Source organism: Nannospalax galili, unplaced genomic scaffold, assembly GCF_000622305.1.
Source record: "Nannospalax galili isolate Female #2095 unplaced genomic scaffold, S.galili_v1.0 scaffold39, whole genome shotgun sequence".
NCBI classification, from domain to species: Eukaryota; Metazoa; Chordata; class Mammalia; order Rodentia; family Spalacidae; genus Nannospalax; species Nannospalax galili.
This window is the reverse complement of record NW_008346683.1, coordinates 5,219,147-5,234,358: the sequence shown is the minus strand read 5'-3', so window position 1 is coordinate 5,234,358 and position 15,212 is coordinate 5,219,147. Positions and strand designations below refer to the sequence as shown.

General features: G+C 40.4%; 1 protein-coding gene across 1 annotated transcript in view; it reads left to right on the top strand.

Moving 5' to 3' along the window:
• Positions 1-15,212, top strand: part of Polr3b (RNA polymerase III subunit B) — a 114,823-nt gene that overhangs the window by 48,347 nt on the left and 51,264 nt on the right. The window contains exons 13-17 of the mRNA XM_008843125.3: positions 3,319-3,480; positions 7,546-7,746; positions 10,450-10,612; positions 12,121-12,274; positions 14,972-15,046. Coding sequence (XP_008841347.1) covers positions 3,319-3,480; positions 7,546-7,746; positions 10,450-10,612; positions 12,121-12,274; positions 14,972-15,046 — 755 coding nt within the window. The remainder of the gene's footprint in view (positions 1-3,318; positions 3,481-7,545; positions 7,747-10,449; positions 10,613-12,120; positions 12,275-14,971; positions 15,047-15,212) is intronic.

The window sequence follows — 15,212 nt, the reverse complement described above, 5'->3', positions numbered from 1 at the left end:
CTTAAGGTTGTTTGAGGATCTGTTCCTCAGGGATCACATGGGCTTGGGAGGAGCCCCTGGCTCCTTTCTTTTACCAGTTCCACCTGTGTGAAGATAAGTCAAAGGTCCTGCTCGACCATGGTTGGCTTCACTTGGAAGCATGGAGGAAATGGCTCCTCTGTGTTGACCCTCCTTTTTAACTGTTTATTATGTTTTGCTTCCTTTTGACCTTTATAAAAGTAAATTCATATCATAGTTTTTCTGCAACTTTTTTCATCACTCAAGTTGCTGTTAGGATTCAACAGTATTGTTGTAGCTCACCATAATTCATTTTTATTTCAGTATTATATTACATTGTGTATAGGTATAAGGTAATATAAACCCAGTCTACCAGTCAAGAGCTTCATTCATATGGTTTCCTTCTTTACAGTAACTCTACTCTTTATTCTTTATATTTCCTGGTTTCCGTACGTAAATATTCATACAAGGAGGAGTGCCTAATCCTAGAGTTAAGTTACATATTAAGTTTAACTGGAGAGTGCACTTTCCCTGGTGTTCATGCATTGCACTGCAGACAAATTTTGATGTTCTCCATCCGTGACTTAGAATTAGACTTTTAAAATAGTTTATTTATTATTTTTATTTTGTGTGTGTGTGTGTCTGTGTATTGCCTGCATGTAGGTGAGTGCACCTGTGTTGTGCAATGCCCGCAGACAACGAAGAGGCTGTTGGATCCTCTGGAACTGGAGTTACAGACAGTTGTTAGCTACCATGTGGATGCTGGGATTCTAACCCAGGTCTTCTGCAGGAGGAGTCAGTGTTCTTAATCATTGAGCCATCTCTCTAGCCCTGAACTGGGCTTTTAAATTTTATCTATCTCATCAGTTCAGAGTCACATCTCCTTTGGCCCTAATTTGCATTTCTTACATGACTGTGGTTTTTTTGGGGGGCTGGGGAGAGGAACTCTGGCTGGGTTTAATCCCAGCACTTGGGAGGCAGGGGCAGGTGGATCTCTGTGAGATTGAGGCCAGCCTGATCTACCTTCACAAGTTCCAGGTCAGCTGAGCCTACAGAGACCCTTTTCTCAAAAACAAAGCAAACCAACAAAATTTATTAAAGAACAAAAAATATGAATGTTCAGAACAATGATTTAGTTCTCCAGTTTCCTTCAGAGATAGTGAAAGTTGCTAGTTTCTTTTTGAGCCCATGATAAACAGGATTTTAACATTTTTATTTAAATTTTAGAATGAGCTCCTCTTTTTTCTCTCTCTCTTACAACTGAGGAAGTAAATGAGTCCTAGCTTTTGATTGAGCTTGCATTTGAAACTATAGGCCTATTTGGAGAGAATAGGCTTCTAAATAACCTGTGGTCATCTAATCTATGACTGTGATACATCTCTCCTATTGAAAATTTCATTTTTTTCTCTAATGTTATAAATACAGTTGTTCTTTGTTTATTGGCCTTGTATCTTTCAAACTTGCTAAATGTACTTCTTGCTTCTAATACAGTTTTTCCAGCCCTTGTGATTTTCTGTGTGGACAGACGTTACAGCTTCTTTTCCATCCCTGATACCCTTTTTTCCTTGCCCCATTGAACCGAATGCCACCTCCACTGCAGTATTGAATAGGAATGGTAAGAATGGGTTTTCTCCCCTTGTCCCAGTTTTGTAAAGGAAAGCTCCAGTTGCTGCCCCTTCCCTGTGGGCTCAGGCGCCTGCTGTGTAGTAGTGCAGTGATCCTTGGCCCTGACAGGTTTCCTGCTCCTCCCCCAAGGGAAGATGTTTTGGAGGTTGACCTCATCCCTCTGGCATTGTACCTTTTATTGAAATTAGTGACAGAGGGTCTGCTGGGCCTCCTCCAGTGGTAGCTTGCTGTTTCTTACTCCTAGGTGCAAGGCTTGTGGAGGGAACAAGGGAGTTTTCCTCCTCCATCCCCATCGGCAGGTGGCAGGCAGCTTCTGTCTGAGTGCAGGTAACTCTCTTGCCACTGCCTAGTCTTTGCTAGGCAAGAGTGTTCTTTCTCTAGCTGCTTAGTGGTTTTGCTTCATATGCAAGAAAATCCGTGAAAGTAGAGTTCGGTGGCTTTTGTTCCAACAACGGTGTCTTTCCTAGGTTTCTGTCTTACATACCAGTCTTTTGAGAGCATCCATGGGGATGAGGGGTGGGGCATGGGGCACAAAACTTGCAAGTGTGGACTTTGTGTTAAGGGCACTGAAAAACTTTACACTATTATGGTAGTCCACAGTTGACCTTAAAGTTGTCCTTATGATTTTGATCCATTTCTTCTTTCATAGTATTCCTGTCCGTGTTTACCACTTACTTGTGCCTTCCTAAACAATGTTGTTGTAGATTTTGAATCTCATTTAAGAGGAAAATACATAACCTTTTGTCTGATTTCTTTCACACAGTGCCTTCTTTTTCAGACCTAACTGTGATATTCTGGTTAGTTTTCATTCATTTTCATTGTTAGTGTTCTATTGTGTGAGTATACCAGTTTAAGTTCTGTTTGTTTAGTTTACAGTTTTTAGCTAATATAAATACCATCCTGATATAGCAGAATGCAGATTTCAGTAGAACACCAATTTTTCAAAGCACCCCACCACTTGCAACTCTGGCCTCTCCTGGAAACTTGTTAGCAATGTAAATTAATGACCCTTCCCTTAGATCTATTGAATCAGAAGCTTGGGCAATTTGGGTATTGACTTACTGTACCTGCCAATGTGTGAGAGCCACTGTGTGGAGGATTGCCAAGGAGAAGAACTGCTGGGGTAGCTTCTAAGTGCTTGTGTCGGTTTACAGTGGTACAGGCATGTTCAGCTAGCATCCTGTCTTCAGTGTCTTCAGACTGTTTTGGTTTCAGTGTCTTTGTAAAATTGAAATTAGTCCATTGGTCAGTGAAACCTAAAAATCTGGGAGTGAGTGGTCTAAATTAATGTTTCTGATTGCTGGGTCTCTGTTCTCATTCAAAATACCTGCACAGGAAGTTCTATAAATTTAACTTTTTAAAATACAGTTTTAAAGTTCCTGGCTTTTTTAATATTTTATTTATTATTTTTATTTTATGTGTATGCATGTGTTACCTCCATGTAGGTAAGTGCACCCATGTCGTGCAATGCCCGCAGACGACAGAAGAGGCTGTTGGATCCCCTGGAACTGGAGTTACAGATAGTTGTTAGCTGCCATGTGGGTGCTGGGATGCGAACCTGGGTCTTCTGCAAAAACAGTGTTCTTAACCACTGAGCCATCTCTCCAGCCCCAAAAGTTCCTGTGTCTTTTTTAACAAAGCTTTACTCAAGGCCCAAGCTTAATCATTGTCTACTTCCTTTGTTTCTTTTTCTAGCTCTTATCTCTTCTTTTTGAAGATTTGTTCAAAAAATTTAATTCGGAAATGAAGAAGATTGCAGACCAGGTGATTCCTAAACAAAGAGCGGCCCAGTTTGATGTTGTGAAACACATGCGTCAAGACCAGATCACCAATGGCATGGTGAATGCCATCTCCACTGTGAGTCTTCAGTAGTTTATGTGTAAATTTGTTTGGTAGAATAGAAATGTAAATGACTAGGAATCCCTTAACCTCTATAGATATAAATACAGCATATAGAATACATTCATATTAAAGGAATGTATACAAATCACAGATTTTCTTCTTTGGAAGATAGTGTAAAGTTTAAGTGTTCTCAGTAGAAATTTTATTAATATAATAAGTCCCCCTTAGCCACAGTTTTATTTAGCCATCTCCTCTCAGCCTTTCAGCTGAGATCAAGTATAGAATCACTTAGTTGTGGTGCACTATAGTCTGAAAACATTAAATGGAAAATTTTAGAAGTAATTCATAAATTAAAAAAAACTTTCATATTGTATGATGATTTCCTTATTTCTTATTAGTTATTGCTATTAAGCTCCTACTGTGCTTAATTATAAATTAAATTATCATAGGTGTGTAGAAAAAAACATAGGATTCCAGGGTTCTGTGCTTTCTGCAGTTTCAAGCATCACTGGGGTATTGGAACATGTCTGTAGAGTAGGAAGGACTACCATATGATGACATCATTGCTAAATTATATTTCCTGCTAGATGTAGCAATATGAAAGTACACTTACAGAGGGGAGAGATCTTCGTTTAGCTATGAATAGCCATTCTGCTAATGGATGTTTTCCTCCATTTTCTTCCTGTAATAAAACTGACATATTTCAGGCAGGTCTATTAGTTGGCAGCTTTTGTCCCATAGCATACAAAAGTGCTTTATTTCACAGTAGGTTTATATTCTTCAAAGACCTATCAGCTGTTCCTTTCTGAGCCTTGAATGTAGTCCTCAGCAGCTGCTGTGTATTCAGGCCTCAGGCTATTCATGAAAGGTTATCAGATAGGTATTTGCTCCCTTTCTTAAAGCATAGCAACTATAGGTCTATCTGATCAGGTCTGGTCCACGTTTGATGTGCCAGACATACAATTAGTTTTATGGATGGGATCTTGCCCCAACAAAGAATAGTGTGGCCCAACATGCTGATTCCCATAGCAATGAAAGAATAGTGTAGACTCCTTCAGTGCTTGACTTCAGAGATTTATAGTGGGTCCTGCTACAACTACAGTGCATGCGGCCTGCTTCTGTACCTTCAGTCACATTAACCTCATGTGGTCCAAATGCTGCAGGTAGATCCCTGAATGTCTGAAGAAAAGCCCGAGTGTCTGAACAAGCTTCTCTTAGAATCACTTTTCCTTCTTGATCTGCTTTTCAGGTCACAAGAACTCAGCATTGTTCTTTTCCATCCCGGGGTGCTGCTTTGTCTTGTGACAGAGCTGTTGATTAAAAAATGAGCACTACGCCTTGTGGCAGGTGTGTTCCAATCTGAGGTGATCAGAAAAGATAAACTTTTACAACTGCACGAGTTTTCCCACTTAGCAGAAGGCTTTCACCAAATTCGTTTTTCCGTGGAGCAGTTTTCAGCTCCTTGTCTATTTCTCCTGCCTCCCTTTTTTCCACTCTGTAGAATACTAGAACAAATTCTCTTGCTGGACATCTTGGCTTCTCTCCCCACCTATTTCCTGTTCGCCAGCAGCTGCTGCCTTATTTTAGCTCTGTGCTGAATATTTGTTTACCTTATTTATTCTTACTCTCTGAACACAAGTCTCATTCCAAGGGTAAAAGGAGCCAGCTGAGCAAGACGTTACTTTGTGGGTATGTATGTTTGCCGTGCTTTGCTTTGTAAAAGTTAGAGATTTCTGCCTAGAACTTAGCACTTATCCACCTTATCAAAAACTAAAGGCTTCTAAGAGATAGATTTTACTTTAACAAAGGTAAAAGTTTGATTCATGAGAGTTTCCCTGAAGTCACATATTTTAATATAAATAGATTACTTAATTTTCTAAAACCACAATAATTTTCTTATTACAAGATTTTTTAAAGCTGGGACATACAAGTACTCTCCTGAAATTGAATTAAAAATTTTGTTTTTCATCTTCTGTACATTTGTCTTAAGGAACTTCGTTCATGGCTTTCATTGGTTCTTAGAAGGGAAGGGAAGAACCCTATAGGTACTGATTTTCTCTGAAATCCTGAAGATGGTTTTGTTTTGTTTCAGCCAAGGTCTCACTATGTAGCCCTGGGTGGCCTGGAACTCACTAAGTAGACCAGGCTGGCCTCACAGAGATCCACCTACCTCTGCCTCTTGAGTACTGGGATTAAAGGTGTGTGCTACCATGCCTGACTAAATCAGCTGCTTTTTTTGTTGCTGTTTTGTGAGTTTCAAAAGTTAATTCATAGCTGGGTGTGGTGCTTCACACCTTTAATCCCAGCACTCGGGAGGCAGAGGCAGGCAAATCTCTGTGAGTTCAAGGCTAGCCTGGTCTACATAGAAAGTTCCAAGCCAGCTGGGGCTACAAGGAGACCCTGTCTCATTTAAAAAAAAAAAAAAAAAGTTTATTTATTTTTAACAGGATGGTTAATCTTTTAAAAAATATATTTATTTTTTTAAATGTGTATCACTGTATTGCAGTGTAAGTGCACCCATGTCATGCAGTGCCCACGGAGGTCAGAAGAGGGTGTCAGATCCCCTGGTACTGGAATTACGGAATTACGGATAGTTGTTAGCTACCATATGGGCTGAGAACCCAAGCCAGGTCCTCTGCAACAACAGCCAGTGCTCTTAACCACTGAGCCATGTCACCAGTCTCTTATTTATTTTTTTATTTTTATTTGTTTTGATTTTATGTGTGTGTTTTGCCTGCATGTACTTAAGTGCAACCAATGTCATACAGTGCCCATGGAGGTCAGAAGAGGGTGTTGGATCCCCTGGAACTGAAGTTATGGATGGTTGTTAGCCACCATATGGGTGGTGGGACTTGAACCCAGGTTCTCTACAAGAGTAGCCAGTGTTCCTAACCACTGAGCCATATCTCCAGCCCTTTATTTGCTTTTTTGATGCGTATTGTTTTCTACAGTTAACTTGTGACCATAAATTTATATTTTAGAAAATATTTTAGTGTGTACAACTATTATACAATGTTATATTTAATATAACTGATATTTTAGTACATAGGCAATAAATTATTTTTATTTGTAAATGCATAAAATTTTTTATTTGCATAAATCCTTTTATTTTTCTAGTATTTCAGGTTAGCATACAAAGTAATAAATGTCATCATCATAGCATCTTTATACTCATGACGTAAATCTATTTAAATATTGATATGAAGCTATTTCTTGATATGACCACGTAGTATTTCTAAATATTAATACACAATTTGTAAGGACAAAGGTGTTGCTCAGTGGTAGAGCATCTCTTGGCATTCACAGAGCCTTGGGTTTGATCCCCAATACTTGGGAAAAAAATTGTTTAAAATATGAATTTGGGGGTGGCTACAGAGATGGCTTGGCAGTTAAGAGCACTGGTTGCTCATGCCTAGGGCCTGGGTTTGATCCCAGCACCCACGGGGCAGCTAACAACCATCCCCAACTCCAGTTCCAAGGGATCTGATGTGGGCATTGCATGACACAGATGCACTTACATGCATGCAGGCAATAGACTCATACAAATGAAATAAAAATAATATATTTTAATACACAGTTTTTATATTCTTTATGCCTAGATTAAGAAACCTACAGTTTATTATCTCTAATAATTACTATAAATCATTTTTCTCTTCTTGTATTTGCCTCTATTAAGGCTAACTGTGGAAGTCATCTAAATAATATAACCTAGTATGCGATTATCCCTTTGAGTTTCACATTGGTTTTACTTATGGGTGTATAAAGACTGCTGGTGTCTTACTCCTTCATCTGTTACTCTGGTGGAAGTTTCTGGTTGAGCCAGCTTAGTGTGTTCTGCTCTGATGTAATAAACGTTTGGAGTTGGTTGCTAGATGTAGTTTAGCTCCATTCTATTAGAAAGTCCCAGCAAATGACCTGGTGAGTTTTTATTTTAATTTTAACCTTTTGATTTCTGCAATTATATCATGGCTATAATTTCCTAAGCAGGCAAATGCTGTGATACACTTCTCAGTGAGTACAAGGTATGGGACAGTGTCTGAGAGGGCTCGGAGTAGTCTTATGCCTTTCATCTCTTTGCAGGGAAATTGGTCTCTGAAGAGATTTAAAATGGACCGCCAGGGCGTGACCCAGGTACTATCTCGGTTATCATACATATCTGCACTGGGGATGATGACCAGAATCTCTTCTCAGTTTGAAAAAACAAGAAAAGTGAGTGGTCCTCGTTCCCTCCAGCCATCTCAGTGGGGAATGCTCTGCCCCTCTGACACACCTGAAGGAGAGGTAAGGCACAGGGGAGAGTCTCTGTGGGGTCAGAGATCATGCCACTTAGGGTAGGGGTCTAGGGGTCTGTTTCTTCTCCCATGCTCTAGCCCATTTCTTCTGTTTCTGTTAAATACTCACTTGGCAAGAAATACTAATGTAACTTGTCAAATCTGTATCACTGTCATTCCAAAGCCAGAAGCATTTGAGTCAGTGTCTTACCTAGAGATATTCAGTCAACATTTTTCTTATTTTACACCAAGAAGCAAACCATGCAATGAAGAGGTAATTAGAATGTGGACAACTGATGCTGTTCTGGTTTGTTTCTTCATTGCTGTGACAAAATACTCTGACCACTACCAACTTGGAGGGGAAAGGGTTTACTTATCTTACACATCCCAGGTCACAGTTCATCCAGGAGCCCAAGGTAGGAACTCAGGGCAGGAACCTGGAGGCAGGAGCTGGAGCACAGGCCATGGAGGAACCCTGCTTACTGGCTTGCTCCCCTGGCCCCTGCTCAGCCTGCTTTCTTATGCTACACAGGCCCACCTGCCCAGGGGTGGCACCACCCACAGTGGGCTGGGCCCTCCCACATCACTCATCAAGAAGATGCCCCTCAGACACGGCCACAGGCCAGTCCAATAGAGGCAATTCCCCAATTGAGGCTCCCTCAACCCAGGTGTGTCAAGTTGACACTAAAGCTATCCAGCACAGATGCTCACAAGGATATCTTTGGCTCTTTGTTTTCTTTAAGGGTGCTTAGTGGACCCCATAGACAGTTGTAGATAACATGAAGCATGCAGTCCAGTATCTAAAGTAATTTTGTCTTATTAGTCATTGCCTGAACACTAAACCAACGGGTTTTCCTAGATTTATTTCCATACCCACTACATCCTGTTCCGTGGCTCTTGCTCTCTCTTTTTTTTTTTTTTTTTTTAGTTTTTTTTTTAATGCATATGCGTGTTTGCCTGAGTGTATGTATGTATATCACATGTGTGCAGGTGCCAGCAGAGGCCAGAAGAAGGAGTTGTATCCCCTGGAACTGGAGTTACAGGTAGTTGTAAGCTGCCTGATGCTGTTGCTGGGTACTCTGCAAGGGCAACAAGTATTTTTAACTGCTGACTCCTCTCTGCAGCGCTGGCATTTTCTCTTTCATGATACCATTGATACCAAGTTAATGTCACTTGATTCTTTTCCTTCTGAGACATAAATTAATAGAGGGAAGATGGGTGACAGTTGTGTCTTGAGGCTCCTAGACTAGAGGCCCCGAAAATAGATGCTCAGTGAATGAATATGCGTGTTTATTACAAGTGAAATTTGTAGGTTTCAAAGTATAAGAATTAAAAATTTTTTTTGTTTTAATGTGTGTGTTTGTGTGTGTGTGTGTGTGTGTGTGTGTGTGTGTGCCACATATGTGTGGGTGCCTGTGGAGGCCAGAAGAGGGTGTTGGATCCCCTGGAACTGAAGCCACAGGTGGCTGTAAGCTATGGTGTGGGTCCTGGGAGCCAAACCCAGGTCCTCAGAAGAGTAGAAGGCACTCTCAGCCCCTGAGCCATCTCTCCAGCTCTCATCAAAGTGTAGGAATTTGTTATGACTTGAAGGAGTTGAAAATTAGGAGTCCTAACAGGCTTATGGTTTTTAGAAATTATTCTAATTTATCTTAAACTGTATGGAAATTTATATATTAAATTTATGTACTTTTTCCAATGTTCATAATTTGTACATCTTGAATTTTGAAATACTTAAATTTCTCAGAGATTGCTTTACTTAACTTCATCTAGCTACCTTAGGAGATGGTTTTTAAGAATTGAAGTTATAATCCTGATTTATCACATATGTTGGAAGTGTTTTTTTCTATTTGCTATATTCCATCCTTATTGATATTATTTATATTTGCTTCTTCAAAGTATTTAATTTTTTTCATTGTGAAATAATTTCAGACATGCAAAAAAGCAACAAAAACAGTACAAAGATTTTTTATTATTACTCACCTGAATTCCTCAATATGAACACCTTACATCACTATAGCAGTTACCAGCCTTGAGAAATTAGCATTGATAGTAATGTCACAGTCCGTAGGCTCTGTGGGTCCTGTCATTGGCCAAGTCTCGCATCAGTTCAGTCACCATGTCACCACTGTCTATCTTGGTCTAGAAGAATCCTAAATTCTTTCTTTGTTTTTTGCTTTTTATGACCAAGAAACTTGAGCAGGCTAGCTATTTATGGAGAATGTCTCATTTCCAATCAGTAGTTTTGTTTTTAGGGAACAACATTTATTGTTTTCCTTTACTGGGATGGTCTGTTGTCATCAGAGTGACTGGTGTTCCATTGTGTGGTGGTAACTCTTTATAGGGTTTCTTTTTGTTGAGCATTTATTTAGTCATTTAGCGTTACAGATACTACTCTCCTGAGAACATGTACATCTTGAACTTTGAAACACCAAATTTCCCAGAGATTGTTTCAGCCAACTTTTATGGCTAAATTTATTTTACATCCTTTCTTGTTATCTGAGGACAAATTCCTCTAGGTTAAAGTAAATATACATTTTAAAGGTGGGGTTTTTTGTTCGAGGTGTGTGTATGTTTGAATTGCCGAAGTGTTCCTTTTATACTGCTGTATATTGCCACCAGCAAATTGGCCTACTATTTTCAGGTACAAATTATACTTTGTAATACTAATGTTTATTCTTAGAAACAATTGTTTTTGTTTGTTTGTTTGTTTTAGGCCTGTGGTTTGGTTAAAAACTTGGCCCTTATGACACACATCACAACTGACATGGAAGATGGACCCATTGTTAAGCTAGCTGGTAACTTGGGAGTAGAAGATGTGAATCTATTATGTGGGGAAGAACTCTCTTACCCAAATGTGTTTCTCGTCTTCCTGAATGGTAGGTATGCTATAGAGACACATCCATCTTAAAAAATCTTTTTCAAGTAGAGAGGGAACCCATTTTTGTATGTAAACATACTTTAATTCTGGCCTAGGTAGACCTTAAAGGACAAAAAGTAATAAGAGAAACAGTTATTCTTGTGGCTGATGTACCCAAGGTTCTGAGCAGTCACAGGACCACCCCGCTGACTCCCATTGCTTTCTGCCCTCTTGCAGCTACTAGCCTATCCATAGTAGAATAAGCTTCAATATCGTAGCTTAATGGCAAATTGAATGTGCGCATATTTCTACAGAAATGGTCAGGTAACTCACCTCATAGTATTCATCACTTACAGATCAGCAGCCTGTGACATAACGGTCCCCCTCCTTGGTTCATATTCATTGCTTCTTTCCTGTACCTCTTTTGACTCCTTCAAAGCCCTTCAGAGGCTAGACAGTAATATGCCCTATGCCTCCTCTCTCCTCTCCTCTCCCTCCCTCTTCCCCTCTTCCTTCTCCTTTTTCTCTTCTTCTTCCTCCTCCTCCTCCTCTTTTTGTTTTGTTTTGTTTTTGTGAGACAGGGTCTCACTATGTAGCCCTGACTGGCCTGGTACTTGCTACATAGACCAAGATGGCCTCAAACTCAGAGATTCACTCTGCCTCCTGAATGCTGGGATTGGGCGTACACCACCGCACCTGGCTCCTGGGTCCTTTTTTTTTTTTTGGTCTTTTTGAGACAGGGTCTCCCTGTAGCCCCAGCTGGCCTGGATTTGCTATGGCGACCAGGATGGCCTCTGCTGGGATTAAAGGTGTGCGCCACCATGCCCAGCTCCTTTCTTCTTTTAACTTGGCAGTTGTATGCCTATCTGATGTGCTTATCACTGGCATTTAGTTCACATGTCTCTTCTCTTCCCTTTCCTCCTATTCAGGGAGCCACTAGCCCTTTAGTACTGACTGGTGAGGAAGGGTCAGGACCTCAGCAGGGTCGTCACCTGCCTGCCTTGCCCAGTGTCTCCCAGGAGTTGATAGAGAGCAGGTTCTCAGTCTACACTCACGTCCTATGCTTTGAATCCTCTGCTGACTCTGGACTCTGAGAGATGAAACCCAGTTTCCTCATTTCAGAGACAGTCGGTGTAGTAACAAGTAGAGTTCGCAGCACTCCACAGGTGTTAACTGATTTCCTCTATGCGGCTCCCTGTTGAATTAATAGATCAGGGTTCCAGCTCACCTGGTCTGGCCCCCAAGCTCATGCCTATAGCACTATGCTGACAGCTGAGGACAGCAAAGCCAATCCTTGCAGAGTTCCTCAGCCAGTGTATCGGAATTAGGCTCTAAGACCCTCAGATCACCCTTGACCACACTTCTGTGTTGCTTTCTAAAGCCTGTGAACTCGCCTTGATACTAATATTCTCAACTGACTAAACTATTTTCAAATGACTATCGTGCTTCTTAGTGTTTTTATTGGATGAATAATTTAAATCAGATTATTTTTTATTTCTGTCTTATCTGTTTCTTCTTTTTGTTTAGGTAACATTCTAGGTGTCATTCGAGACCATAAAAAGCTGGTAAATACGTTTCGACTGATGCGAAGAGCAGGATATATCAATGAATTTGTTTCTATCTCAACAAATCTTACAGATCGATGTGTTTATATTTCCTCTGATGGAGGAAGGTTGTGCAGGTATGAGTTACTAAAAAGAATTTAAGTCTCTTTATATGAACTTTTGAAAGACATAGCCTTGTTTTTAATTTTGAAACTACCTTAACCTTTTTGTTGTGAAGATAAATTTAATTCATTTACCAAACCCTTCAGCCACTATTTGTTGTTTCACTGGGTATATGATATGTTTAAGGCTATGACTACATTCAACTCTATGATATTGGATTATTATTTTCATTGAAATGAGGAAACTGGGGATCCACAAGGTTAAGTCCCATATCCAGAGCTAGAGTATAATAGAAGTGGAGTTTTACTTGGATGTCCTTGGACATCACTTGACTCCTATAGTTGTGATTTTACCTGATATCCTATGTCTGCAAACTGAGCTTTAAAAATTAGAGTTATGTTACTTGACCATAGAGGGAAAGGAGGAAAGCTGAGGAAAGCCAGGAAGGAACATGAAGAAAGAAGATAGCAGTAGATGCCGTAGATGTGTGGACTACTTTTGTGTGCTCAGCAAATGCTTAAGTGCTTACTGTGCACAGGTAGTATCCATCAGCTGACGGTACAGAGGCACATAAGATGTAGGATCTGGTCTGTAAGAGCGTGCAGGGACAGTATTGTTTTTTTGTTTGTTTTTTTGGTTTTTTTGGGGGGGGAGGTTATCTTTTTTTGAGACAGGGTCTCCCTGTAGCCCCAGCTGTCCTGGAACTCACTATGTAGACCAGGCTGGCCTTGAACTCACAGAGATCCGCCTGCCTCTGCCTCCCAAGTGCTGGGATTAAAGTCATGCGCCACCATACCTGGCCTGCAGGGACAGTTTTTAACTTAAGATTTTCTCTTCTCACTTTTTGGATCCTCATAACTGTTCTAGTTCCTGATCTTTCTAAGCCTCAGTATTTCCCCCTTTTCTTTGATTCTCGTCCTTCTAGTAAATTCTTGATGCTTCCAGTAAGTTTATTTTTGCTTAAATTATCCAAAATTGGTTTCTTTGACGAAGTACCTGAAAATGATATGCCTGTGTTTGAACTCTAACTTGCCATCTACTGGCTGTTACTCTGAGGGTGTTGCATAAGTTTCTGAGCCTTGGTTCCTTGCCTGTAAAGTGCACATTTGAATGCCTTCCTGTGATTGTTCTGTGAACTAATTGGTAGGGTGTGGTAAGCCTTGCAGAGGGCCAGGCACATATCAGGTGCTTATTTATAGCTGTTAACATGGCCTAATTAGGGCAGGAAAACCAGTGGCATGTTCTCCGCCGGTCCTTTCTAAGATTTTTATTTCATTATATCCAATATAATAAGACATGTTCTAAAAGAAAGGTAATTGTTTTTTAGAAGTAATTTTATAAGGGCAGACCGCAGATCTGGCAGGAAGAATAGGAGGATTTATTGAGAAAAGTGGCCCCTCCCCTTCCTAGTCCTGTTTCTGCTGTCATTTTGAGTCTTAGCCTGACCTCTTGGAGCCCTGGAGTAGGACCAGACTGAGATTCTGTTTCCTTACCAAAAAGGAGGCAGGATTTTAAGGTACGGCTGACTCCATGAAGAGTGCGCCAAGGTCACTGTTCAGCAACTTTGTTCCCCTTTTGTGTTTTGTAGCTCCTCTTCTTGGCTGTTTGAAAGTGCTCATTAGTCCTCATGTAGTTATTTGGGCTTCAGGGTAGAGCACACAAGTGTCTGCTGGTTACTTACTCCCCTCTGTAAGAGCTGCTTATCCAAATAGCAACAACCCTTGACGTTTCCAAGCTGCATGCCATCCTTTGTGTGTGTGTTTCCTTGTGGTGGCGAAGCCCTCAGAGTCAAATCACCACTGACAGTTACAGGTTAATCTACCAGAATGCTCTCTCTACCTTACCCTCATTACATCATCACAAGTCACCAGCAGGGAAGCTATAGTTCTGTCTGTGAACATACAACTAAGTAGCATTTTAAGTAGCCTGTTCTTCTAGCTAAGTGATATTTGTCCTATATCAAATCATTCGCAACGTCTGGTATTCACCAGACCCTCACAGCAGCTGCCATTATTATCCTCGATGACAGTACTCTTTGCCTGCTCACTCCATGGGCGGTTACAGCAGTCCTCCCATGTGGAAATATGTTCCAGGATCCCCAGTGGATTCCTGATTCAAATAGTATCCAATCCCACATGTACTGTCTTTACAGTCCAGTAGCTGAAATTGCTACCAAATAGCTAACAGGCAGGTAACTTCACTGCAGTACCCAGAAGAGTGCACAGTTTAAAACTTAAGAATTATTTATTTCTTGATTTTCCACATAATATTTCTAAACCATAGTTGATCCTGAGTAGCTGAAATCACCAAAAACAAAAAACCACTGATGCATAGATAAAGGGAGACTACTATAAACCAAGCATTCCCAAAGGGAAGTTAAGAGATGTTCCTGGAATGATGTTTACAGTTTTAGACTACAGCATGAAGAATCTCCATCCTACATAGACTTTATTGAGCATCTTTTTTGTGTTGTCTTTTCGTTTGCAAGTGTTTTCTAGGCTACTTGGAGGAAGTGCTGTGTAGTGTACACATACTCCCATGTACTGCGAGTTATATGTATGTGTCAGAGAGAGGAAGACAAAAAATACCTTATGTCTTCAAGTAGTCAGGAACAAGCTTGTATCTGTGTCTTCTCTCATTCCACTGGTGTAAACATAACTTGCTGACATAATTCTTTGTGGCAATACTGCTGTTACTTTTTTCCTTTTTAGGCCCTACATAATTGTTAAGAAACAGAAGCCAGCTGTCACGAATAAACACATGGAAGAATTGGCTCAAGGGTACAGGTAAATAGCCTGAACTGGAAATTGTTAATCTCTTTAAATATATACATACATACTTTAGTCAGCAGTAGCATTTGATCCATGCTGTTAAAGAAAGTATATTTTCTTTCTCTTTTTTTTTGGTCTTTTTTTTGGGACAAGGTCTCGGCTGTAGCCCCAGTTGACCTGG